Genomic DNA, 26,771 nt, shown 5'->3' on the forward strand with positions numbered 1-26,771 from the left:
TCTCACGGTCAGGAAATTTCTCCTTAGTTCTAGGTTGGATCTTTTTTTGATAAGCCATCTGTTGCTATTTGTCCTGCCTTCAGGTGTTTTGGGGACTAGAGTCCCTCTTTTTTGTGACAGCCTCACAAATATTGGAAGACTGTTATAATGTCACCCCCTAATCCTTCTCTTCATTAGACTAGACGTAACCAGTTCCCACAACAATTCATCGTATGCTTTAGCCTCCAGGTTCTCAGCTTTGGCTTCCAGTTGGGTCTAAACTTGGGTCTTTTTGAGCTACAGTCTCCATTGCTTTCTCACGCGATTGACAGGGACTCTCCAAGAGATCTCCCCTGCGCGGCCAGGCCATCTGCCTACTTGAATTTAGTCTGACCCTCCTAATTAAAACCAATTGTCCATGGGAAACCGGCTCATTCCACAGCACAAACACTGATCCCTAGAAATAACTTTATTTACAAAAATGTCTCTGGGTCCCTCAAAGGTCCTTTCAACTTACTTAAAAATAAAATGTAGCTGTAGTATAAGACTTTATTTGGAAGGAGGCCCAATTGCCAGGAAGGGCGGTGGGCGGAAAACAAACATATCTGTAATCGGTCACTTCGTTCCAACTCATGGGTTCCTCTGACTAAGAAGAAGAAGATGCAGAGAAAGAAAGTGAGGATTTGAAAAGGAAGGGAATCTTCTACCCTCCCCCCCCCATGCTTTAAATAATGGGAATCAAAACTGAAATGTTTCCTAATATTTTCTTTTCAAAATGATATGTACAGTAGATGACTAAGAACAGTGTTACTTCTCTTACATTTGGAAATAAACCTTTATGGCCCCCAAATGATATGTGAAAGCTTTTCTGGGTGGTCCTCAACTCATAACCACAATAGGGACTGCAAAATTTGTTGTTAAGTGGTGTGGTCATTAAGTGAGGAATCACATGACTTATGACCCTATTTTGCTACAGTCATTAAGCGAGATATCATGTAACTATGTCTTGTGATTTCCTGCTGGCTTCCCCATTGACTTGGCTACTGGGAAGATTGCAAATAGCAACCATGTGACCCTGGGATGCTGCAACCATTGTAAATGCATGATGACTGCTAGCTGTCCGAATTATATTTCCATGACTGTAGAGGTGTCAGAACAGTTGTAAGTATGAGGACCAGCCATACCTTTCAGCACTGATGAAACTTTGAACCATCACTAAATGATGGTTGCAAGTTGAGAACTACCTGTACAAAATTCTATTTTCAGCCTGCTTTTGTTTTAGGAATTATGGCAGTAATTGCCAGAAATGTTCAGCAGGACACTTATAATGTTTACCTAAATGGACAATACTTTCTAATATTATACATTAAATATAGTTCTATTATTAAATCAAATCTCTATGATGGCCCCTCAGGTATTGGAAGACTGCTAACATGTCATCTCTAGTCCTTCTCTTTGCCACACTAGACATATCCAATTCCTGCAACCATTCTACAGCATTTCTGTATTCCAGTGTAGCATCTTTTTCCATGTCATTCTTGTAGCCTGTTATTTGTACATCCACTTTCAACTTAGTCTCAATCTTGCCAGGTAGAACATGTTCCTCTTGCTTTTTAGACTCTTTTATCTCTCCATAGAGGAAGGTCTCTGTGGACACTATTAAAATTAACTTTTGAGTCCATTGTTCAAAAATATCCTTCAGCATATTTAATGTTAAAATATTTTGTTTCATTCAGTAATTGTAAATCAAATTTATATGCTCTTCTCCTTTAATTATAATCTTTAGTTCCCTCTAGTGTCCAAGTTTTCAAAGCTTATGTTTTTCTTTAAATCAAAACAAAAGCATTTCACCATGGGAAGAATTCCTTATAATTAATTTCAAAATATGGAGGAAGAAACGAGAGGCCGAAGATGGCTTGAAAAAGTGGAATCAACAACCACGTGGAATAAAAAACCAGCAAGTAGAATGTTTCTTTGATAATTCCTCTCTGGACAAGGACAGGACTTGAGATTGCCCACAAATGCTCCACACAGCTGCTTTGCTTGCAAGACAGTGTCTCTGGCAGTTTTAGAGCTCTGGGAGATGAGAGAGCAGGCATCTTGTTGAACCCACAGTTGTACCTCAGTACTCATCCTTAATTGGTTCCAGAAGGCACACAATGAGTACCAAATACAATAAGCTCCAAACTAATTTTTCCCATAAGAAATAATATAGTGAGTCACAAGGCAACCAACACTGACAAGTTCTAGTTTGTGCATTGAGTACCAAATAAATGATGACTACTGGGACAAAATGTTCACATCCAAATGCACTTAGTACCAAATTTGATTAGTTTCAAAGCGGTTGAGTATTGAGGTACCACTGTATTTCCTTTTCTAGATACTTTTGGAAATGTGCTTGTGAACTGCTTTTCAGCTATTAGAAAACTTTAAAACAAAAAGTCTGACTACTGCGGGTGAGTTTCCTTCAGTCCTTAGCGAAAGAAAGTTTCAACTAGAAATTAAAAACATCTTTTTGGAATAAACAGTAAAAGGATAATTAAACTTTGATTTTAGAAAGTTACAAATGATCTAAGTGTCCAGATAAATTTGAAATAAGCCATTTAAACATTTCATAGCCTCAGAAAATCCATAATCAGATAGTTGTTTTGCCTTTATTTATCTCTATATAGCTGTAGTTAGTTTGAACTATCAAAGAGGCAAGGAAATAATAATCTAAGCCAAAATTAAATAACACTGGCCCACACACTCATTTCAATAATTAATTATTTTCTTTTTAATCATAAAGTCACCCTGGGAGTAAACAGAGACATGGCTGTTTCTTATTTATACGGCATGCTTTCAAATTCCTTATCTGTACAGATTTAAGTGCTGTGAAGTAATTGATCTCCTGGGAATTTTTGCACTGTGACATGACTTAAATTTTTATTTATGTACTTACTAGGGCTGTGCAGCTCTTTGAAGTGGAGCTTCAAAATAGTTATTTGCATATGGGCGTGCAAGTGGAGGACAGCTCAAAGCAGCCATGTCTTTATATAACCCCAGAAAGAGACATGGCTGCTGTCAGATTTTACAGGGAGTTGCTGTGTTCACAGTCCCTTATTCACAAGAGCATTATCCATTCAGTCATGTCCAACTCTTGGCAATTATATGGGCCAGGTCTCCCCACATCCTCCAATCTTGCACTGCTTCTTTGAGTTTTTCTGGCTGGTGTCAGCTTTGATGGTGTCCAGCCACCATGTTCTTTGACGGCCTGGTTTCCTTTCATTGCTAACTTTTCTAAACATATTGTAATTGCTTCCTCCAGGAATTTCCTTGCATGACATGGCCAAATTATATGAGATGCAGTTTTGTGATTTTGCCTTCTAGTGACACGACTAGCATTATGTGTACATCATACACATCCTAGTCCGTCAGGGACTCCCGAGACATTTGTAATAAACAAAGTTGGTAGTTTATAATATCACATAGATACACAGATGAACAAAAATAATTCCTTTGACGAAGGAAACCCTTGTGCACTTACTTGGATGTAAGTCTGGTTGAACACAAGGAGCTTGAATGGAAAACTACCACATGAGAACACACGATTGGCAATCTGCTTTGTGGTTGTAAGCCAAGGAGCACAGTTGTAGCTGCCAGAACCCATGAGAAGGTTAATTGCTAAAGATCTCATTCTCATACACCTTCTGGGCATAATGGTATCAATTGTAGCTCCAAGAACAGGAAAACAAGTCAAATATACAAAACATTTGCTAGACCAATTCTCAAATATAGCTCATCTGTCTGGAACCTGCAGTGCATATCAGACATTAACACAATCGAGAGAGTCCAGAGATATTTCACAAGAAGAGTCCTCCACTCTTCTACTCATAACAGAATACCTTATGCCACCAGACTTGAAATTTTAGCCTCAGACAACTTAGAACTACTCTGCCTTTAGTCCGACCTAAAAGTAATACATAAAATTATCTATTGCAATGTCCTACCCACCAATGACTACTTCAACTTCAACCACAACAATATATGAGCACACAATAGATACAAACTCAGAGTAAACCACACAAAACTCAATGGTAGGAAATACAACTTCAGCAACAGAATGGTCAATGTCTGGAATAGTCTACCTGACTCTGTGGTTTCTTCCCCAAACCCCCAAAATTTTAACCTTAGACTTTCTACTGTTGACATCATCCCATTCCTAAGGGACATGCATAAGCACACCAACATGCCTATCGTCTGTCCTAATATTCCCTTTTATTCATATCCATTTCATGTTTATACTTATATCTATTAACTAATACAGGTGAAACTCAGAAAATTAGAATATCATGCAAAAGTTCATTTATTTCAGTAATGCAACTTAAAAGGTGAACCTAATATGTGAGATAGACTCATTACATGCAAAGCAAGATAGTTCAAGCCATGATTTGTCATAATTGAGTTGATTATGGCTTACAGCTCATGAAAACCCCAAATCCACAATCTCAGAAAATTAGAATATTGTGAAAAGGTTCAATATTCTAGGCTCAAAATGTCCCACTCTAATCAGCTAATTAATCCATAACACCTGCAAAGGGTTCCTGAGCCTTTAAATGGTCTCTCAGTCTGGTTCAGTAGGAATCACAATCATGGGAAAGACTGCTGACTTGACAGTTGTGCAGAAAACCATCATTGACATTGACATAAGGAGGGAAAGCCTCAAAAGGTAATTGCAAAAGAAGTTGGATGTTCCCAAAGTGCTGTAACAAAGCACATTAAGAGAAAGTTATGTGGAAGGGAAAAGTGTGGAAGAAAAAGGTGCACAAGCATCAGGGATGACCGCAGCCTGGAGAGGATTGTCAGGAAAAGGCCATTCAAAAGTGTTGGGGACTTTCACAAGGAGTGCACTGAGGCTGGAGTCAGTGCATCAAGAGCCACCAACACAGATGGATCCTGGACATGGGCTTCAAATGTCACATTCCTCTTGTCAAACCACTCCTGAACAACAAACAACATCAGAAGCATCTTATCTGGGCTAAAGAAAAACAGAACTGGTCTGTTGCTCAGTGGTCCAAAGTCCTCTTTTCTGATGAGAGCAACTTTTGCATCTCATTTGGAAACCAAGGACTCAGAGTCTGGAGGAAGAATGGAGAAGCACACACTGCAAGATGCTTGAAGTCCAATGTGAAGTGTCCACAGTCTGTGTTGATTTGGGGAGCCATGTCATCTGCTGGTGTTGGTCCACTGTGCTTCAGTAAGCCCAGGGTCAATGCAGCCGTCTACCAGGAGATTTTGGAGCACTTCATGCTTCCTTCCGCAGATGAGCTTTATGGGATGCTGACTTCATTTTCCAGCAGGACATAGCATCTGCCCACACTGCCAAAAGCCCCAAAACCTGGTTCAATGACCGTGGGATTACTGTGCTTGATTGGCCAGCAAACTTGCCTGACCTGAATCCCATAGATAATCTATGGGGCATTGCCAAGAGAAAGATGAGAGACATGAGACCCAACAATGCAGAAGAGCTGAAGGCCGCTATTGAAACATCCTGGTCTCCCATAACACCTCAGCAGTGCCACAGGCTGATAGCTTCCATGCCACACCGCATTAAGGCAGTCATTGCTGCAAAAGGGGCCCAAACCAAGTACTGAGTACATATGCATGCTTATACTTTTTAGAGGTCCAATATTGTTCTATGTACAATCCTTGTTTTATTGATTGCACGTAATATTCTAATTTTATGAGATTGTGGATTTGGGGTTTTCATGAGCTGTAAGCCATAATCATCTCAATTATGACAAATCATGGCTTGAACTATCTTGTTTTGCATGTAATGAGTCTATCTCATATATTAGTTTCACCTTTTAAGTTGCATTACTGAAATAAGTGAACTTTTGCACGGTATTCTAATTTTAAGAGTTTCACCCTGCTCGACAAAATAAAATAATAAAAAATGCTCTCCCAAACTAAAACAAAAGTTGACCATCAGCATTACTAAATGTTTAGAATGTTGGACCAGGACCAACTCCCACTCTCTTCTTGGATGTGAAATTAAAAGGGGATCTAGAAGTCAACTCCTTTTCCTCTAATCTTCACAGGATCACTATGAAGATAAAATCGAGGAAAGGGAGAGTCTTAGATACGGTCCAAGATTCTGTAGGAAACGTTAGGCCGCCAAATGTAATAAATCAACTGGATTCTCTAAAAGAAAAACAGTTTGTGCTGAAATAACCTGGACAAATAGCCAAATTTTGTGGCTGGTTTAAACTTGACCCCCAACAATCCTGGTTTAACCTTGACCCCCAACAATCCTCTTCCTTCCTTCCTTCCTTCCTTCCTTCCTTCCTTCCTTCCTTCCTTCCTTCCTTCCTTCCTTCCTTCCTTCCTTCCTTCTCAAACTTTAAACTTCCAGAATGAAGCCATCTTTTTGGCTTTGTCATTGGAGAAAAATAGATCATTATTGGTACATGTTTTTGATAGTAGTCAATATACCAGAAGATGGGCCAGGCTCTGTGTCCTGTTGTCTGCCAAGAATCTCCACTTCAGCATCCTGGTTTTACATTTAGGCACTCTGACTCCCAAGCTATTCAGGGTCCACCAGGTAGCATACGGGAAGTCAGATCCTTCAGACATATCCTCCTTTAAAATTACTCCTTGTTCGATGACCTCCTTCCTCCACCTTTTCATTTGATTTTGATTTTGTGTACCCTCAAAAAAGTTTGTTCTTGCCAAAAAGCTGTTCCTGCATCTGAGTCGGTGGGTTTGGGGTATATGTTCATTCAGAGGATGCCAAGGATCATTCTCTTGCCTTAGTTCTCTGGGCATCTGCTGCTACTTCAACAATCTTGCTGTATAGAATTGACAAAAACCTGCCCCAACTCTTTCTACAAAATGGAGACAGGTACAAATCAGATTGTCCTTTTCACAGTGAGAATTACTGGAATTTGCCGTCCCAGATTGAAAACGCTTCCACAAATAATGGTCTCATGCCAGAATCAATCATTACAATGTGAATTTGTCCTCATTTTGCATTTTTCATCAGAACTCTAAAAAAGAAAGTTTTTTTCCTCATTAGTGTAATTGCTTTGATGTTTGGATGACAATAAGAGCCTGAAAAAACCAGCTCTTCTCTTCCAGGAACTCCACAAGTAGGAGCATGGGGTACAGAAAATTTTCCAAGGCAATCCCTATCAAATATTTCTGATTTTTTTTTTAAGGAAGAATCATTGCCAGCTACTAAAGGTAGAATGCTTTGATCTAGAAGTTAACCTCATTTGGCTTTAGCATTAACAATGTTAATACTAAATGGAGGTAGGCTCTGTTATCACTCCAAAAAATAACAGCAGAGTTAAAATCCGAAAGCCAAATGGAAGTGAAGACTTTTAGATGAGCGTAACAGATTGTGAGATAAAAATTTTTGAGGATCTAATATTTCAGCCCATCAATATGATTCAGGTCAGTATTTTGCCTTGGGTTAGTTCATTTTACAAGTTAAACCTAGCAGAAAAACACTGCCAGAACCGCACTCAAAACTCCTGAGAGAAGTTTATGAAGCTAAAACAGAATCATTGCTAATCCTCATTAATCCACATGCAGACATACATATACATATACATATACATACACACACACACACACACACATATATATATACATATACATACATATATATGCTTTCTTAAGTTTTCGTGGGTACTTGCATGTATGGTATTCAGCTTTGTTCGGGTATTTTCCCACGTCATTATAGTTGTGCTTTCAAAGTTGTAGCAGCGTTTCAGCAGAATCTCATCTGCCATCATCAGGCTTCTGTATTGTGTTCATCTGTGAGTCAGACTTTCACAGCCGTTTCAGTTTTAAATTTGGGGCTAGCCTACTGCTGTGCCAGAATGGTTTTTTCTTCCTCCTGATTGGTTGGGAGTCTTGGTCTGTGTTTATTGGTCTTGGAGTTTGCTGTGTTCTGCTTGATTGGTGTTTCTAATACCTTCTCTCTGTTTTGTAGCTTTTTTTGTCTTGATTGGCTGATGTTTCCTGTATTGGAGGCTTTTAGTGCAGCTTGGCTCCGAGTAAATGGACAGCTATCATTTATTAGGAAGCTAGGTTTCATCTGGGTGCTTGGTTGGGGTGTGTTTGAGCTGGAGGTATCGGGGGGGGGGTGTCTGTTTGTGCCTGGGTGTTTGCCTGGCCAGGTGCCCAGGTGTTTGCCTGACTCACCAACTGAGTGAGAAACAACCAACTGAGAAAGAAACAACCACAAGAAGAGGATTTGTCTTCAACTGCCTATACTGTTAGGAAATATTTTTCTTGTGGGGCTAGGGGACATATAGCTAAATTCTGTAAGAAGGGAAAACAACAAAATACTAGTAAACACCAGAAGGTCAAAAAGAATGTTAGTTTAGCTATGTCTAGCAATTACCTCAATAAATCACTAAGGTTTATACAATAGCAATAGCAAATTGGACTTATATACCGCTTCACAATATTTTACAGCCCTCTTTAAACAGATAACAGAGTCAGTCTCTTGCCCCCCAACAATCTGGCTCCTCATTTTACCGACCTTGGAAGGACAGAAAGCTGAATCAACCTTGAGCCAGTCAGGATTGAACTCTTGGCAGCGGGCAGAGTCAGCCTGCAGTACTGCTTTCTAACCACTGTGCCACCATGGCTCATATAAACCATTTGATGCCCTCTTTATACCGTTAACTGTTTCAAGTCCAACATGTACTTTTCATTCATGAATAATCTGCAGTGCTTGAAATGTTCTTTTTTAGAATCGGTCTTGACTGCAAGCAAAGGGAAGAGCCAACTCTGTTTTGTTCCACATCACCAAGCAAAGTCCCTGCAGTGTTTTGTGGATACAGGGAAATGTTTCATCAGAAAGTAACCTCTTTTTTTTTTCTTTTTCCTTTGGAAGGTTTTAAGCACTCTGACCATGACATCAAGCAACATCTCCGGAATCTATTACTGTGTGGCTTCCAACAAGTTGGGCATCGAGAAGAGAAGCATCAGGTTCTATATCACAGGTAAAGAATGTGCATCACCCCCCGAGGCCCAGAAATATCTGGTGGAAGCACAGAAAATGCAGCCTGCAATGATTTTCATGGGGAGCAGGTCAAAAAAGGCAAGATGGTGGCTATCATCATGAAATCAAAACTCCTTTACAAACAGATAGATAGTTTTTTTTTCTTTTAATGCCCCCGCGATCTCTTGCATCGGGGTGCAGTTGGGGAGACCAAATGAAGCTTGAGTATTTTATTGGCCGGATGCCCTTCCTGATGCCTATTTGGAGTTCGCAGCAGACAATATTAATTTGAATCCAATGAGAGAAATACCTGCCGCTACTAGGATTAAACCTCACAGCCTCCTATTTGTGAGGCAAGAGCTTCACCTCTAGGTTACTGTGCCACTCAAGATAGAGAGATAGAGAGATAGATACTGTAAACAGATAAGAAATGCTCTCCTCTCCTTTTTCTCCTCCTCCTCCTCTCCTCCTTCCTTTCTTTTCCTCTTCTTTTCCTCTTTCTCTCCCCTCCTCTTCTTCTCCTCTTCTTTCCTTTGCCTCTCCTCCTCCTCCTCCTCCTCTCTGCCCTCCACACCAAAGAGCACTCCATATTTTACAACTGCTTTTGCATTTCTGATGTGAGCAGAAGCGAGTTAACTAGGTCTTTCCAATCCTCTAATGCTGCTCTCCGTGCCTCCCTTCTGTAGAGGGCGGGGTGGGAAAGACTCTTTGCTCAGGGGCTCCCCTTCTGGTTTGGGGGCTCTTGAAAGCCAGCCCTTGAGGCCCACTGCAGGCCACGCAATGGGCTGCTCTAGCTCAACAACACTTACTTTGGAAGTTGTATCTACCACGCAGAAGAGCCTTCTGCTAAACCACTTCCTTATTTGTCACCATTTTGTGGAAGTGCCCACGACATGTTCTCCAACTGTTCTCCACTGTTCAGGTACTCCTCGACTTACAATAGTTTATTTGGTGACTGGTTAAAGTTACGACAGCACTGAAAAATTTGTCTTACGGCCATTTTTTCACAGTTACGTCTTTGCAGCATCCTTTGATCACGTGATCAAAATTCAGATGCTTGGCAACTGGTTCATATGATCCCCTGGGGTGACTTTCTGACAAGCAAAGTCCTTGAGGAAGACAGATTCACTTAACAGCTAACTTAACTACTGCAGAGATTTGCTTAACAACTGTGGCAAGAAAGGTCATAAAATGGGGCAAAACTCACTTAGCAAATGTTTCACTGCATAACAGACACTTTGGGCTCCATTGTGGTTATAAGTCGAGGACTACCTGTATTTTGAAGCCTCCTTCTCAGGGGTGGAAACAAGGAAGTCCCCCATCTACTCAGCTCAGAGGTGGTATTCAGTAGATTCTGACCAGTTCTGGAGAACCAGTAGCAGAAATTTTGAGTAGTTCGGAGAACCAGAAAATATCAATATCTCTCCTCTGCCTCCCGAGTCCCAGCTGATTGGCTGGCTCTCCTTTTGTTGCCCTGCACAGGAGAACAGAGCTGGAAAGCAGGTTAGTGGCATGGGGAGGGAATGGGGATTTTGCAGTATCCTTCCTCCTGCCACGCCCGCCATGCCACGCCCACAGAACCGATGGTAGTTTTTTTTTTTTAATCCCACCGCTGACTCAGCTCCACCTGGGTCCAAATGATTGGCCTCCTTCTCTCTGCTGTTTCTTGCAGACATGCAATCCAGCCTAGAGGCCAACTCCCAAATGACAGCTATTGTGACCAGTCACGTCCAGATGACCTGCAAGTGCTCGAAGTACCTTTACGATCACCTCACCTGGTATGACCCCACCTTGCAGGAAGTCCCCACCTCTCTCACCCAGGAGAAGGTGGACAACTATACCATCTCCTTAGTGCTGAACATCCATAATGTCTCCCAGGCTCATGCAGGGCTTTACAAGTGCCGAGCCTCAAGCTACCACAACCGCACTAAGCAGCTGGAGAAAAGCACCATGCTCAGCATAAAATGTAAGAATGCCAAAACCTGCCCCATCGTGCTCTTGGCCGGCATGTGGCCTATATTTTCTCTATTATAGTATTTTTCAGCCTGGGCAACTCTTAAGATGTATGGACTTTAACTCCCAGAATTCTGGCCGGGGAATTCTGGGAGCTGAAGTCTGCACATCTTAAAAAGTTGCTGAAACTGAGAATCTCTGCTTTAATATATGGGCTCCAAACATGGCAACTTTTAAGACTTGTGGACTTCAATCCCCAGAAATCCTGAGACAGCCATGCTGGGTGAGGAATTCTGGGATTTGACGTCCATAAAGTTGCCAGATTTGAAGACCTCTGCTCTAAGAGAATGCTGTTTTTTTCTAACATTTCCATCATACGGACTTATTTATGAGCAGTTTTGAGTTACAGCATTGCAAAATTCCAAACAAGGCAATTTCGGCAATATTCCAACTTATATGCAGCTATTATTTTGGCAATATTCCTATTTACATAACGGGACAGCCTTTGCAAAATTGATCCTCAAATTCTAGCTATCTCCATGTGTTTGGATAATTAGGCAGAAACATACCAATCAAGCAAATTTACCATCATTAATTTCTGGTAGGAAGTCAGATGCAATTAGTACTAGAGATGGAATCAAATCAGTAGAAATGATAGAATTTCTTCAACTTGTGAAGAACAAAGAAATAAAAGGAAAATTTTCTAGAAAGAAACGATGTAAGTCAGTTATGTTAGTTTTAAAAAATCAGATAGAACAGGATTAATTTGGTGAACAAAATATCTCATCAGAAGGCCCAGGGAACCACGGACATTTGAGAAGAGACACAATTGGGAGAAGCAAAACCTGCCTTGTAAAGTTACTTTCATTCTGAAAGTTCATAATTAAACTGAGATGAGTCATTATTTTTTAAAAAACCCACAATTTTTACTCACCACACGTTATTTTTGGGGTCAGGATTGGAGAGGGGAATGGGGTCCCAGATTTCATTCCTTAATGGGGAGAAAAGGAAAAAGCATAGATGTTGAGCAGATATTATAAATTGAATTGGTATTTAGCTTTGGAATCTTGAGGACTAATAACTTTTGGAACATTTTATGGTAGAGGAAGAGGAGGAGCTTGTTCATTTTCATAGTAACAATTTAATTTTTTTTTCTAGGCAACATTTACTTTTAAATATCTGTGGTGTCCAAGCAGAGTTGATTTGATCTTTATAATTTTCTTATTTTCTTTTGTTCAGGGTTGCCTCGGTGACCACAGGAGTGCAAAGCTTTTGGTGTTGAAATCTGTCATTTTCCCTTTGTTTGCAGTTAAGACGGTGCCTTACATTATGGAGAACTTTACCGACTTGGAGGTTAATGTGAGTGGGACCATAGTTCTGGAGTGCAAAGTCAATGGCATCCCCAAACCTGCTATTGCTTGGCTGAAAAATGGCCACCGCATCGCCCCTGCTTCAGGTGAGCCTCCCGAGGCGGATGCTTCTAGTCTTGCTTCTTTCTTTCTAGGAGTGGAAGTCCACGAGTCTTAAACTTGCCAAGTTTGGGGACCCCTGCTCTAATACACGATGCACTGAAAATAAAGCTCCCTTCTCCCCTCTGTCCCGCATCCCCTTCCTTCTTCCAGGAATTTCCATGGAAAACAACACTTTGGTGATTGAACGAGTGAAGAAGGATGATGAGGGTCATTATGAATGCCAAGCGATCAACGAGATGGGCCAAGACAGCACTCGAGCATTTATTAAAATAGAAGGTGAGAGGTGCAAGACGAAACGTTTTGTCTCGAACAGTTTATGCTGGGACTACAAACGCAGAGGTGGGTATTCAGCAGGTTCTGACCAGTTCTGCAGAACCAGTAGCGGGAATGTTGAGTAGTTCGTAGAATCGGCCAATCCCACCTCTGACTGGTGGCAGCCCCCATCTATTCTTTGCCTACCAACTCCCAACTGATCGGCTGGGTCTTCTTTTGTTGCCTTGCACAGGAGAATGGAGCTGGAAAGCAGGTTAGTGGGGTGGAGAAGGAATACCTCATGACTTTTAACTGTTGTTAAACAGCCCAAAGCTATCAAATCCAGGGATGGTTCATTGCAAAGGAAGCTTGATGGAGTGGCTTAATGGATCTGGAGTCAAAATCTTCTCATGTGTGTCTTTTTCAGGCTCCGAAGAAAAATCCAACATAGAAGTTATCATCTTGGTTTGCACTGGTTTAGCAGCCACTCTCTTTTGGCTCCTTCTGACCCTCTTCATACGAAAACTCAGAAAAGTAAGTTTGATCCTCATGTTTTAGGCTTAGAAATGAATCTAGATGCTGAAAGAACTAAAGCCATTCCGTAGTCAATTTCTATAGTGCCACGAATGACAGAGAAAAATCTTCCTTCACCTACAGCTGTTTAGTCCTGCAGAACCAGCTGAAGGCAGCTTCGAAATCATGTGATTCGGGGGCGGGGGTGAGATGGCTACTTTGATGATTCAAACAGAGGCAGTTTGTCCATCTCTCACATTTTTGAAAATACAGGTAGTCCTGTAGACAGTTCATTTTGTGGCCCTTCAAAGTTAAAACAGCACTGAAAAAAGTGACATGATCATTTTTCACGCTTACAACTATTACAGAATCCCCATGATGACAAGATCAAAATTTGGCCGCTTGGCAACTGACTCATAGTTATGACAATTGCACTGTCCTGGGATTATATGATTCCCCTTTGTGACTTTCTGACCAGCAAAGTCAATAAGGGAAGCCAGATTCACTTAACAACCATATTACTAACTTTAACAGTTACGGTGATTCACTTAATAACTGTGTTAAGAAAGGTCATGGGGCAAAAATGGGGCAAAATTCACTTAACATATATTTCACTTAGCAACAGAAATGTAGTGTTCAGTTGTGGCTGTAAGTCAGGGACTACCTGTACCACTTCTGAAAGTTTTGGAAGTCTTTTTGGGAAGAGAATTGTCTCCCAAGTGCAAATTCTACATCTCTGTCATTTCTGAGCTCTACTTGCAGGGATTCATTTCCCGAACACATCCTTCTGCTAACCCTTGTTCGGTGGGTTAATCAGTTCCTGACTCTGTCAACAGCAGGGTGAAAGTGAAAGTCCAAGCAAGGCTGGAATAGAATGCCAACATGTCCAGTTGGCTGGAAATCCATTGAACTTGCTATAGATGACAAGGCAAGCCTATACAGTCCTTGCGCATCATGTAATTGTAAAAAGAATGATGGTGAATGAAAAGGAGTGGAACATGGTCTTCATGCTTCTTGGGAGGAAGAAGAGCCATCTCTCCAAACCTTTGGAGGGGATGAAGCTCCTGCCTTTTGATTGACCTCATTCTCTGTTCATCGGCTCCATCCATCTTCTTCCAATTCTGATCTTAGGGAGTTTCTTTTTTTCTTTCAGCCGGATGCCACCGATATTAAAACTGGATATTTGTCCATCATAATGGACCCAGAGGAGATGCCCCTGGATGAGCAGTGCGAACGTCTACCTTACGACAGCAACAAATGGGAGTTCCCAAGGGATCGGCTGAGGCTGGGTATGTGGGATCTTGGGAAGCTTCTGAGTTGGGGGGTGTGTGTGTGACCTTGAATGGAATGAGACAACTTGGCATGACCAACTCGCCGCAGCCAACTCACCCCTGGAGAACTCCCTGTGGGACAATTCAACAATTCAATTTAAGTATTTAAAATAATTCAAACGTTACTTTAGCTTTTGTCATTCACATTTCATTTTGTTCCCTCCTTTTGCATCCTTTCTTTAATGATTCCGTTCCACCATTTCCTTGGTATTAGCATAACTCTAGTTCTGTGGCAAGTTGTCCCAGAGAGAGTAACTTGGCCACAATGAGTTGGCTGTGCCAAGTTCTCTTTGACTTGACCTTGAATAGTGCTGGATTGCTGCCTAAGTCTCCCTTCCAAGAATTCCTAGCAACTCTGCTGGCTGGCAATTTGCAGTTGTAGTTGAACACATCTGGGATTGATTTGACAACTAATAGTCTATCTGTACGTCATTGGATTCAGCACAATGATAAAGACTTGGATCCATTGTTTACAGGAGAGGTGGTCAGCCAGATGATTTCCAGATGTTTTGCATGAATGATGATGGGAATTGTCATCCCAAAACATTTGAAAGAGACCGTGTCATCTGTCTCTGTCTAAGGGATGTCTTCAGCTTCATGCAGAATAGATTTGTTAGACCTCATCTCTGTCTTGAAGGACATTGAATAAAATTCCTTTCCCTGCTAGAGCTGAAGATTGGCAGGGAGACTGAGATAGAGATGACAAGGTACAGGTAGTCCTCGACATACAACCACAGTTAAGCCCAAGAGTTCTGTGGTTAAGTGAGATATTTGTTAAGTGAATTTTGCCCCATTTTACGACTTTACTTGCCACAGTTATTAAGTGAATCACTGCAATTGTTAAAGTTAGTAACATGGTTGTTGAGTGAATCTGGCTTCCTTTATTGACTTTGCTTATCAGAAAGTCACAAAAGCTGATCACATGATCCCAGGACACTGCAATCGTCATAAATATGAACCAATTGCCAGGCATCCAAATTTTGTTCATGTGACCATGGGGATGGTCGTAAGTGTGAAAAACAGTTGTAAGTCACTTTTTTTCAGCGCCATTGGAGCTTTGAACTGTCACTAAACAAATTTTTGTAAGTCAAGGACTACCTATATCTATTTCATATAGATAGTCCTCACTTAACAACCAGATGCTTAGTGACCGTTCAAAGTTATGACAGATCACAACGGTCATGTGATTACATTTTGGGTGCTTGGCAACCAACTCTCATTTATGGTTGTTTGCAGCATCCCATGGTCACATGACCAAGGGTTTCTTTCTTTTTTTTTTGCCAGTTTTGAGCATTTACTTTCAGGTAAAACGCATCCGTTGAGGAAAACTAACATCCACATTCACTGTGGCAATTGCTTAATGGCTTCTGCAAAATTAATCAGGCATGCTCATGTGATGACCTGCTTAATGACCACCATGATTGACGACCATAATTCTGGGTTTAATTTTGGTCATAAGTCAAAAGTCGAAGACTACCTGGCCTCGTTGCCCACTTTTCTTTTTTTAAATGAAATTTTAGTGATGTGTTTTCTATTTCAAGCACAAATTCAGTCTCTTACTTTGGTGAACAATTCATGTATTCATAAATCGAAAGTCATTCTTTCCAGCCAGAGTGAACCTGATATGGGTCATAAAGTTTTTATGAAGTATCTCCAAATCCCATAATATTCTGCAGAGTGCAAAAGGCTAAGAATAATTTTTCAGTCATTTATGGTTCACTAATTGTAACACAAAGATTAATCCTGGGATTTTATCCAATCCAGCAGTCTCTCTTTTTCAAAAACACCACTTCTTCTCAATGAAATGTCAGCTTGCTATAATACTTTCCCATTGTTAAGCGTCCTTAATATGTTAATACTTGGCCCACGAATTTACTATTCCCAATGGATGTAAAAACAGTTTAGATCTACCTGATTACCAATCTTTGGTAGGAGGAAGAAGAGGAGGACTAAAAACAAAATTATTTCACTGAATAATAAAGGTTGGGGGGTGCATGCAAAGCTTTTCAGCAATGCACAATTTTGCAAGCTTTTCTGAATTTTGGAAATGATTCTGGTTTTTATGTTCCCTGAAATTTACGAACCTTTGATTGTGTGTCTTTTTCTCTCTGTGTTTTGTATTACTTCATATGTTTATAAATTCAGTTTATACATATGTTCTAACATGTGGCGCAGAGTTTCTGCTGCATGTTATCGGGACTCTAATAGTTCGCAAAAAAACCCAAATGGAATGGATTCTCTTGCATGCATTTTTTACATCAATTTTCTTTGCAAATTCAAAGAAAGTACAGGCTGGGCTGTTGGGAGCAGAACCCATCTTTCTGAGCTTCCTTCCTCCCTTCCTTTTCTGGAAAATATTGACTGTTTGGTTACAAAATATACCGATGAACCTTCAAAAAGAAATATTCAAAGGCAAAAAACCTAAGAAATTTTGGGGAGAGCATTCTGCCATGTTGTTGGCTTCCACAATCTAATAATCATCTGAATTTTTTTAAAAAAATCCATTTTATTATGCAACCTATTAAAAATGCATACAACAGCAGGGAATGATCAACACAATCTCAAAATTAAAATATAGAGTAATGAAAAATAAGGAAAAAAGGAACAAAGGCAAGTCATGCCTGGATATTATGATGTTTACATCTTAATGATGTTTATATCACAATGTTTCCTTCCTTCCATCTTTGAATAAACAAGGATGATTTTCTTTTCCCCAGCATGATTAGAGATTTATATTTGAAAGTGAGACATCTTCAGAAAAAAAATGTCAAGGGTTATTTTTGCAAAAGCAAGAATCAATGCTGCGAAACAGAGGGGGGTGGAAGAAGCAATAAATAGTGCAAAACAAGTGGAATTAGAGGAATCTTTTTCACTTTGTAAATCTGTTTTTGCAGAACAAGCTTCTTTTATGCTAGAACTGGAATGCTGCAAAGCAGGATCCTCCGTTGGTTTTGCTACACCCAAACTTGCTTCGGAATGGGACAACTCACTGAGCGATAACTCACCACAGGACAATTCAATTATTCAGTTTAATGATTTAATTTTTTAAAAATGTTTGTCATTCACATTTCATTTTGTCCCTCCTTTGGCATCCTTTCTTTAATGGTTATATTCCATCACTTCTTCAACCTTAGTGTAACTCTTGCTCTGCGGCGAGTTGGCCATGGTGAGGGGTCTCAGTGAGTGTTTGTCCCAGGCCGGCTTCCTTCTCTTCAGTGCCTGGGGTTGTGGGTGCTGCCCGGGCTTACTCTTTCCTCTTGCTTCTCTAGGTAAAACTCTGGGTCATGGTGCTTTTGGCAAAGTGGTGGAAGCATCTGCTTTTGGCATAGATAAATCGTCAACCTGCAAAACAGTGGCTGTTAAAATGCTTAAAGGTACACTTCTCTCAGACTCCTCAACCGTTCCTTCGAAAACCCAAAGCCGATTGTGTCGCTTGTGTCACAGAAACATTGCAGTTGAAAATAGAATAAGGAAGGATGGTGTCTGTTTTATTATTCTTCCCTCTCTCTTCCTTACGGTAACTCTGGAGTGGAATGGGCAATATGGCCTCTGGCACTTTGGTGCCTACCGTTATGTCCTTGAGTATCCTGCCTGATTTGGCTGTATTGTTTTTCAGTAGCTTTCATTTTTTAATAATAACTTCTATTGCATTCTGAGCTGGGTTGTTTTCTTGCAGACATTTCATTATTAGTTAACTTCATTCGTGCTAGTCAGCTAGTCAGCCTTAGAACTGATTATGTTGTTACCTAATTGGGTCATGAAACATCTGCAACAAACAACTCAGAAGCACCAAGGACCCCTCATTTCAACCCTGAGCTACAAATATTTTCTCTTTTACTGGAATTTTTGTTGCAACATAAAAATGCAAAGGTAAAAAATTAATCCAAACTAAGAAAAAAATAAAAAGTACAGAAAGAAAAAAGAGGGAAAGGAAAAGTCATATAAAGGGAAAAAAAGATATACGAAGAAATGACTTCCTCCTTCATCGAGAAAAGTACAAAGCAATTTCAGTAGCTTATCACCTTCTCTCACATTTATGCCCCAAAAATCTCTTCATCCCAGATTTTCAGTAGCTTTTAGTGGGGGGTAAATGTAGGAAACTAACGTCAGCCTTGCCACATTTTAAAAAGAATTTACAGTTGTGTTTTTGGAACCTACACAAGACTTTCTCATAAATAAAAATACTAGGTGACTGAAGGGCTGACATGTTAGCAGTGTTCCAATATTTGAAGGGCTGCCACAAAGATGAGGGGTCAGCCTATTCTCCAAAGCAACAGAAGGCAAGGCAAGGAACAATGGATGGAAAGTAGAGAAGCAACGTAGAACTAAGAAGATATTTAAACATTTCCTAACAGTGAAAACAATTAACCAAAACAATTAACCAACCTTGCCTTCAGAAGCTGTGGATGCTCCATCACTGGAGGCTTTTAAGAAGAGACTGGACAGCCATTTGTCTGGAATGATATAAGGTGTCCTGTTTGAGTTGGACTAGAAGACCTCAAAGGTCCCTTCCCACTCGATTATTCTGTTAGGTTTGCTGCTTCAATTGAAGGACCATACACAGAAAAAAGGTGGGTCAGGAAGACATCATTCCAGGGAGACAGAAGAGGTAGTTTGCTCTCAGATATTTTGAGACTGGACACATCCACCCTCTAACCTTCCTAGAAACAACTAGCTCTCCATCATGATAACCACGCCAAGAAAGCATTCTAAGCATGGTCTCCATTTAAGAGCACCCATTGGTATAGTTTTCCCCTTCTAGGGCTGCAACTCATGGCTCTTTGCCTCTTCCCAACCCAACATGTAAATAATGTGTGATGGCAGGTGATATAATGCCAGGTACCATAATGGCATCCCTGCAGACTTGGATTCAAGACTGATTTTATTGCTCTCAGCCAGATGCTGAAACTTCCAGGGCATCTGTATGGAAACTGATCCTGAGTCCATTGATGACTCTGAAACCTCTAGCTTTGAATTCCTGACATGATGAAAGTCTATTGCCATGGTTCCTTGTCAGTGATGTCCCGTACAGGTCAGCCTCCAAAGGGGCAACACGAAGTACCTTGTTGAGTTGGCCACTAGGGATGCCTATGTGTAGAGCTTCTCTAGAAAGCTCACAAGGACACTCTCTGCCCAAAGCACATGAGTGTTGGCCTGAGCTAATGGACAGGAGCAGGTTCTGCATGCACAAGATCCAAGTTTAGCTTCTAGCATGCCAGAGGTTAGATCAGTGTTTTTCAACCTTGGTAACTTGAAGGCGTGCAGACTGCAACTCCCAGAATCGGTTGGCTGGGGAATTCTGGACGTTGATGTCCACAGGTCTTCAAGCTGCCAAATTTGAGAAACACTAGGTTAGATGCTGTAAATATGTCCAGCCAATCAGAGTTATTCCCTCGTTTCCAACATACTGCATTAACAAACATACAGAGAGATTCGGCAAACTGAGTGAAGCTGGAATAAAAATCCTCTTGTTTCTTAATGACTGAAAGGGGTTCAGTGTTAGAGAGATTAACCAAGTTAAAGCAATTAGAGGCAAATCACAGAATCACAGGGCTGGAAGAGATCTTGGAGATCTTCTAGTCCAAATCCTGCCCAAGGCAGAAGATCTTGTAAAGAAATCTAGCTTAGCATGGAAGCAGCCCAAACAATGAATGGTAGATGATCAGTCAAAGGTATGTATCTTTTCTACTCATATGGATGAATTTCTAGTAGTCTAAATACCTTAACCCTTACGTATTTAAAGAAATAAGAAAGGAAGTATGTTAAGGACGAGGAGCACAAACCTTGCCAACATTAAACAAATTTATTTTCTTTCCGGTGACAAGATTTGAGCCATCTGGAATCAACTAATGACATTTACATACCAGGTCTCTCTACAGATATTTGATGAATAAATACACTGTTTAGCATATTAATTGCTTGGAATAGTAGGTTTTAAAATATATTGTGGGTTTTTGTCAACCTAGATGAGGGATGGACTGATTTCTTTCATCGCTGCAATTAATTACATTTTGTTGTGAAGCCTCTGTTGCTTCACAATACAAAACCTCTAGATGTTAGCATAACTTTTGGTCAATCATCTGCTCATCCTTATCTAATATCCAATAACTAAGAGGTTGTCACAAAGAAGAGGAGTCAAGCTATTCTCCAAAGCACCTGAAGGCAGGACAAGAAGCAACGGATGGAAAATAACCAAGGAGAGAAGCAATCTAGAAATAAGGCAAAATTTCCTGACAGTCAGAACAATTCATCAGTGGAACGCCTTGCCTTCAGAAGTTGTAGAAGCTTTTAAGAAGAGTCTGGATCACTAGTTGCTTGGAATGGCATAGGGTTCACTGCCTGAGCAGAGTATTGGACTAGAAGTCCTCCAAAGTCTCTTTTCAGCCCTCTGTTATTCTGTTGTCCTTTTATGTATAATCCAATTTTTTTTCGAACATTCCGATTTTCTTTCCAAGAGGATCAGGAATAGCCATTATTCTCTATTTAGCACTATTTTCAACGGTCCTTCCCACATTTTTCTCCATGATTTGGAATCATCCCATATGGAAGAACATTCTGGAAAAAGTCGTCCTACAACTTGCCAAATGAATGAATTGTTTGAAAAGTATAAATGTTTCTAAGGAAAAGTTCTCAGCAGCCGCCATCTCTAGCTCTTTCTTGGAAGTCATCGGTATGAACAACCTTTATTGTGAGAAACTGAGCTATTATGGGATTATGTTGCCAGAATTATTGTTAATATTTCAAATCCAAGAACAGGTGTATAATTGGTGCACTCCTCAGCCTGCTTTTGGTCTAATTTAAAAGGCCACTTTCAAGAAAGCAATTTTCTCTACGAGTGAAATAAGGAACAATTTGTTTAAGCTTTCTGCATGGAGAGAAGGAGAGAGACAAGGAGAAACATCTAAAGAGAGAAAGAGGATGAGAGACAGAGCTAAAGAAATGTGCCAGAAACCAAGGGAGTAAAACAGAATAACAAAGTAGAAAAGGACCTTGGAGGACTTTTACAACAGGAGACCTCCACCACTCCAAACAAATGGCTGTCTAGTTTCTTCTTAAAAGGCTCCAGTGATGGAACACCCACAACTTCTGTTTCACTGGTTAATTGTTCTCACTGCTAGGAAGTTTCTCTTAATTTTAAGTGGCTTCTCTCCTTGATTAATCTCCATCCATTGTCTCTTGTCTTGCCTTCTGGTGCTTTGGAGAATAGGTTGACCCCCTTTTCCTTGTGTCAACTCCTTGGATATTGAAAGACTGCTATCATGTCACCTCTAGTCCTTCTTTTCACTAGACTAGACATACTCAATTCCCACAATTGCTGTTCATATGCTTCCATTTTGAAATGGGCTCCTGCCTTTGCTTAATTAAGTTTCACTAATTATGGCCATATTTTGCTAGTAGACCTACCCAACTTCAGTTCTTGAAGACTCTCAAAGTCTTGAGTGGACCCTCAAAGTTGTTCTGGATGGTCGTACTGAACTGTAAACTTGAATGGAAATTAATCATGTCAATGGTATGCAGTGAAGGAGATTTAATTCAAGAGTAAATGAAGAGAAGCCAAATTATAATGTAAACCATTATGGGACTGAATTAGCAATAATGAATAAAATTCAAGCAATGAATGAAGTTGGTGTTTCTTTCCACCAAGATTGACTCAATCCACCTTGTGAATGGTTGAACACTCTGATCTCCTGGGGAGATCTAGGCTGTCCTGGAAATCATCCTGATCTTCAAAACAGCCTCTAAAACCAAGACTCTAAATGTTTTGGGTATCTCCAGCCATCCAGATTATTTCCAATGGTATGTAGACCTCTAGAGGACAAAAAGTTTTTAGCTTGTAGAACTTCCGTAGTTGACGAATGGTCAACATTCTGTTGTGCTGTTCTAGCAGGAAATTGGGAGCAGAAAAGGTTTTCCAAAATAGCTCAACTTCTCCTTGCAGATAAGAACCTTTGAGAAGATCAAGGCAGGAAATTGTGCCTTATCAGATGAGAAATAATACACAGAGACCTAAAAGAGATCAGGGCGTACTTTGTTTTTTCCCATGGCGATGTTTGCTTCCCTTTCAAACATAAACAGGATTCGACTCTTCCCATTGCTGATATCCTGTGGTATAAACATGCTTGTGTCCTCTTTCTCAAGCAGAGTGTGCAACGACCAATGAGTGCAAGGCCCTGATGTCGGAACTGAAGATCCTGATCCACATTGGACATCATCTAAATGTGGTCAACCTACTGGGGGCTTGTACCAAGCCTGGAGGTGAGTGTTAGCTCATTCCTTGGTTCTGTCACTTGAAACAAAACCCCAAACTTTCATATTATTTTTATTGATTTTTATTTCTATCCTGCCTTTATTTTTACAAATAAGTCAGTGAATGTATCCAAAGCACCTTCCTCCTACAATTTTCCCCCCAACTGTGGGTTGGGTTGGGCTGAGAATCAGAACCAGAATCACAATAGAGTTGGAAGGGACCTTGAAGTTCTTCTAGTCCAACCCCCTGTTCAAGCAGGATACCCAATACCATTTCAGACAAATGGCTGTCCAGTCTCTTCGTAAAGTCCTCCAGTGATGAAGCACCCATAACTTCTTGTGGCAAGCTGTTCCACTGGTTAATTGTCCTCACTGTTAAGAGGTTTCTCTTTAATTCCAGGTTGCTTTTCTCCTTGATTCGTTTCCATCCATTATTTCTTGTCCTGCCTTCTGGAAAATAAGTGTCAGCAGTCCAAATAACAAAAACAGAACTCCAAGGCAGGTAAATTCCTCAAAGAACATGTTTATTGGATACATCATATCAGTACAGCTAGTGAAAACCAACTCTAAAACTTCCCACAGTTTTCCCCCTAATCAAAAGAGTAAATATTTCCCTTCCCAGATATCACCAGTCATATTGTCAATGAAGGTAGCTGTCAGACTGATTGGCCACTCTTCTCCTCCTTCAACTGTCACTTGTTGGGATGACCTTGGTTCCCACAAGAAAACTTTTTGTTTTGACTGTCAGCCAGTCTATCTACTTTCCCCTCTTTTTCCCCTCTCAGGGTTTGTGGCAATTATGAGGCAGCAAAGCCACCTTCACTTCAGAGCTGATCATAAGTTGACCCCCCTCTTCTTTATGGCAACCTCTCAAATACTGGAATATTGCTATCATTATTGCCTTCTAATCCCCTTTTTCTCAAGACTAGCCAAACCCAATTTCTGCAAATGACTAATGCAGGACTTAGAAATCAGTCCACAAACCTGTACTGAAAGGAGGATTCTCCCGATAGGTGATGAATTAAACAACATTAAGGTGGGGTCCTGCACATACATACCAACCTTTCTGTCAGAGAAGCCCATAAAAAGGCAGCCCCCGCTGTTTATAAAGCATTCATAAAGTATTTATGAGGCCCATTGTACCTGAATGAATATATCTCACAATGCAGCCAAGATCTAGCTGAATAGGTATTGCTGCAGAGAAAGAGGCGTAGGACAATTGCATTCTATACAGCAGATTTTTTGAAACGCAATTTCTTTAAATACATAGCAACTTTCATAAATAGACCAAACTGGGATCCCCACAGTTAGACTAGAACGGAGGTGTGTAATAATAATACTTCTTTTTCTTCCCAATATGATTTTCCTGTTGAAAATGATAGAGTTAAGACAACTGCGGCAGGCAATGGCATTGTGGGGGTGGAAGTAAGCAGGAGAAATGTCCCAAGTTGGAGGGCTGATTTGTTTTTCCAACAGTGTTTTTTCTTGGGAGGGGGAGTTCCTCGAATTACCCTCTATCAAGAAAAGGAGTCGTGGATTGTATGCATAGCTATAATTGATCCCTTTGTCTTGTTCAAAGCTGGTAACTCTAGAAGAGAAGAAAGGTAGGGCATAGAACGTAGAGTCATAGGACCGGAAGGGACTTTGGAGGTCTTCTAGCCCAACCCATGGCTCATGCAAGAGATATTCCACACAAACAGCTCTCCAGTCTCTTCTTAAAGACTTCCATTGTTGGAGCACCCACCACTTGTGCAGGCAAGCCTTTCCACTGATTAATTGTTCTCACTCTCAGAAAATTTCTCAGAAAGAAAGAAAGAAAGAAAGAAAGAAAGAAAGAAAGAAAGAGAGGGAGAGAGGGAGGGGGGAGGGAGGAAGGGAGGGAGGGAGGGGAGGACCACAAATCCTGGCACTAGACATAGCTTTAGAAGATGCTTTGAAACAGCACTGCAATCCAGGGCTAGAAGGGACCTTGGAGGTCACCTAGTCCAACCCCCTGCTCCAAGAGGGGATTCTCTCTTTTAACCCACCCAGTCACACGCCCTCCAAGCCATGCCCTCCAGGCCACATCAACAGAACTGGTAGTACAATTTTTGTGAATCCCACCCCTGGTTTATCCTCCAGACCCCTCTTCCTCTTGGTTGCTCTTCTCTGCACACCAAGATACGATAAGACATGGAACCAAGACACTTTATTTTGAGAAACCTCAGCTGAAACTCCTGGGGGAGGTGTTTCCAAAATCTCTCCTTTCTCCTGCTTCTTGCCATCACAAACAAGAATCCTTTGGGGCATTCCCAAAACCTCTGCAGGGTATGTTTAATTAAAGTCATGATGTTGTTCTCACAGTGAGTTTCATTCAGAAGATTTAGAATGGAAGAAAATTACTTAATGGTCATGCACAACAATTAGAAGAGCAGGAAAATATTTTGATTGGCCAAAATAGGAGAAAGTAAGCCCTGAAGATTAGTACGAAATGCAGTTCTACTAAAATCACTACATTAGGAAACAATTGGCATTCAGTTTTATATAAGTTACATTCAAAAACCAAAATAGGGTAAATGCAAGGGAGGAAATGGAGTGAACCAAAGAAATAAGAATCAAAACATGAGGTAGTTAAGGTAAGCAAGGGTTTTTCCATGCCTTGGGCTGCACTTGGCTTATGCAATGCAAGATGCATTCTGCAAGAGTCAATAGGAAAGGAACAAAAGGGAGATTTAATGGTTATGGGGAAATGATTCTCCGGGCATTTAATCATTTCCCTTCCTATCACATTTTAAATTCCAATTTGGCCACAGACTTTGCAGGTTCAGGGTTCATGTGCAGCCTTAGGGCTCAGGCCACACACCTCGGATGTCCATGATAATGGACAACTTGCTAGTGGCAAAAAAACAAACAAACAAACAAAAAAAATCACATAATTTAAGGAAGTTGAGTTTTTTTTTTCTCCTATAAGAAGAAAACTTTGTGACAGGTGGGCTGTTAGCAGTCTTCCAATATCTCAGGGCCTGCCACAAAGAAGAGGGAGTCAAGCCAATCTCCAAAGCACCAGCGGACAGGAGAAGAAGCAATGGACATAAACTAATCAAGGAGAGAAGCAACCTAGAACTAAGGAGAAACTTCCTGACTGTGGGAACAATTAACCAGTGGAACGACTTGCCTTCAGGAGTTGTGGCTGCTCCATCACCGAAGGCTTTTCAGAAGAGACTGGACAGTCTCTTGTCTGGAATGGTCTTGGGCCTCCTGATTGAGCAGGGGGTTGGATTAGAAGACCTCCAAAGCCCCTTCCAGCTCTACTATGATCGATCCATTCCCATACAACTACAGGGTGACTCCAGATTCCCCTTTGCAATATTGATTGGATAGGATACAGAGAGGATATCATAGGAAAAAAACAATTTGCTGGGATTTGGGCATTGCACGAATTTAGTAAATAAATAGTTAACTCTGCAGTTGAACAATCATTTTGAAGAGATGGACATGACCATGTTAGTTTGTTGGCAACCCTACGGACAGGATTTGCCATCAACCTCCTTTGGACCTCCTAACCTAAGGCACGTAGGAGGATTTCCTGGCTGCTACCTGCTGTCATTTCTTTCATTTTCATATAGTTAATGACAGCTATAATTTGAGGATTGAATTTAGTATAGAGCTTGAGGCATTGGGCTAGAAACCAGGAGACTCCGTGCTTTTTCCTCTCTTAGATACAAAGCCAGTTGGGGGACATGGCTCCAGTCAGTTTCTCTCAACCCTAAGAAGGAGACAATAGAAAGTCTCCTCTGAAAACTTGGCAAGAAAACATCAGGAATCAAGACTGACTTGAAAACACCCAAAAAGGACATTTCAGTTTTGGTGATAGGGCAAGGATGGGGAGATTCTTAGCCCTGATGACCCCATTCTAGAAGTTTATTTTACCATTAGAATAGAGGTGACTCACTTTGCTTGCTTTCTATAGAGGAAAAACCGTCTCCCTCAAAAAGGATTGTGGGGCAGATAGTAAACCTGGGTTGCCTTTGTGACTCTAGTTGC

At 40.8% G+C, this 26,771-nt stretch overlaps 1 protein-coding gene across 2 annotated transcripts in view; it reads left to right on the forward strand.

Annotated features, from left to right (window-relative positions):
• LOC113437917 (vascular endothelial growth factor receptor kdr-like) overlaps window positions 1-26,771 on the forward strand; it is a 183,757-nt gene that overhangs the window by 119,461 nt on the left and 37,525 nt on the right. The window contains exons 12-19 of one of the 2 annotated variants that reach the window (XM_026703127.2): window positions 8,873-8,981; window positions 10,653-10,946; window positions 12,243-12,389; window positions 12,556-12,681; window positions 13,085-13,191; window positions 14,324-14,459; window positions 17,771-17,875; window positions 22,641-22,757. In XM_026703127.2, coding sequence (XP_026558912.1) covers window positions 8,873-8,981; window positions 10,653-10,946; window positions 12,243-12,389; window positions 12,556-12,681; window positions 13,085-13,191; window positions 14,324-14,459; window positions 17,771-17,875; window positions 22,641-22,757 — 1,141 coding nt within the window. The remainder of the gene's footprint in view (window positions 1-8,872; window positions 8,982-10,652; window positions 10,947-12,242; window positions 12,390-12,555; window positions 12,682-13,084; window positions 13,192-14,323; window positions 14,460-17,770; window positions 17,876-22,640; window positions 22,758-26,771) is intronic. The other variant, XM_026703128.2, reaches the window with a different exon arrangement.

This window comes from Pseudonaja textilis, chromosome 12, assembly GCF_049901715.1.
Source record: "Pseudonaja textilis isolate UNSWEBS1 chromosome 12, rPseTex1.2, whole genome shotgun sequence".
NCBI classification, from domain to species: domain Eukaryota; kingdom Metazoa; phylum Chordata; class Lepidosauria; order Squamata; family Elapidae; genus Pseudonaja; species Pseudonaja textilis.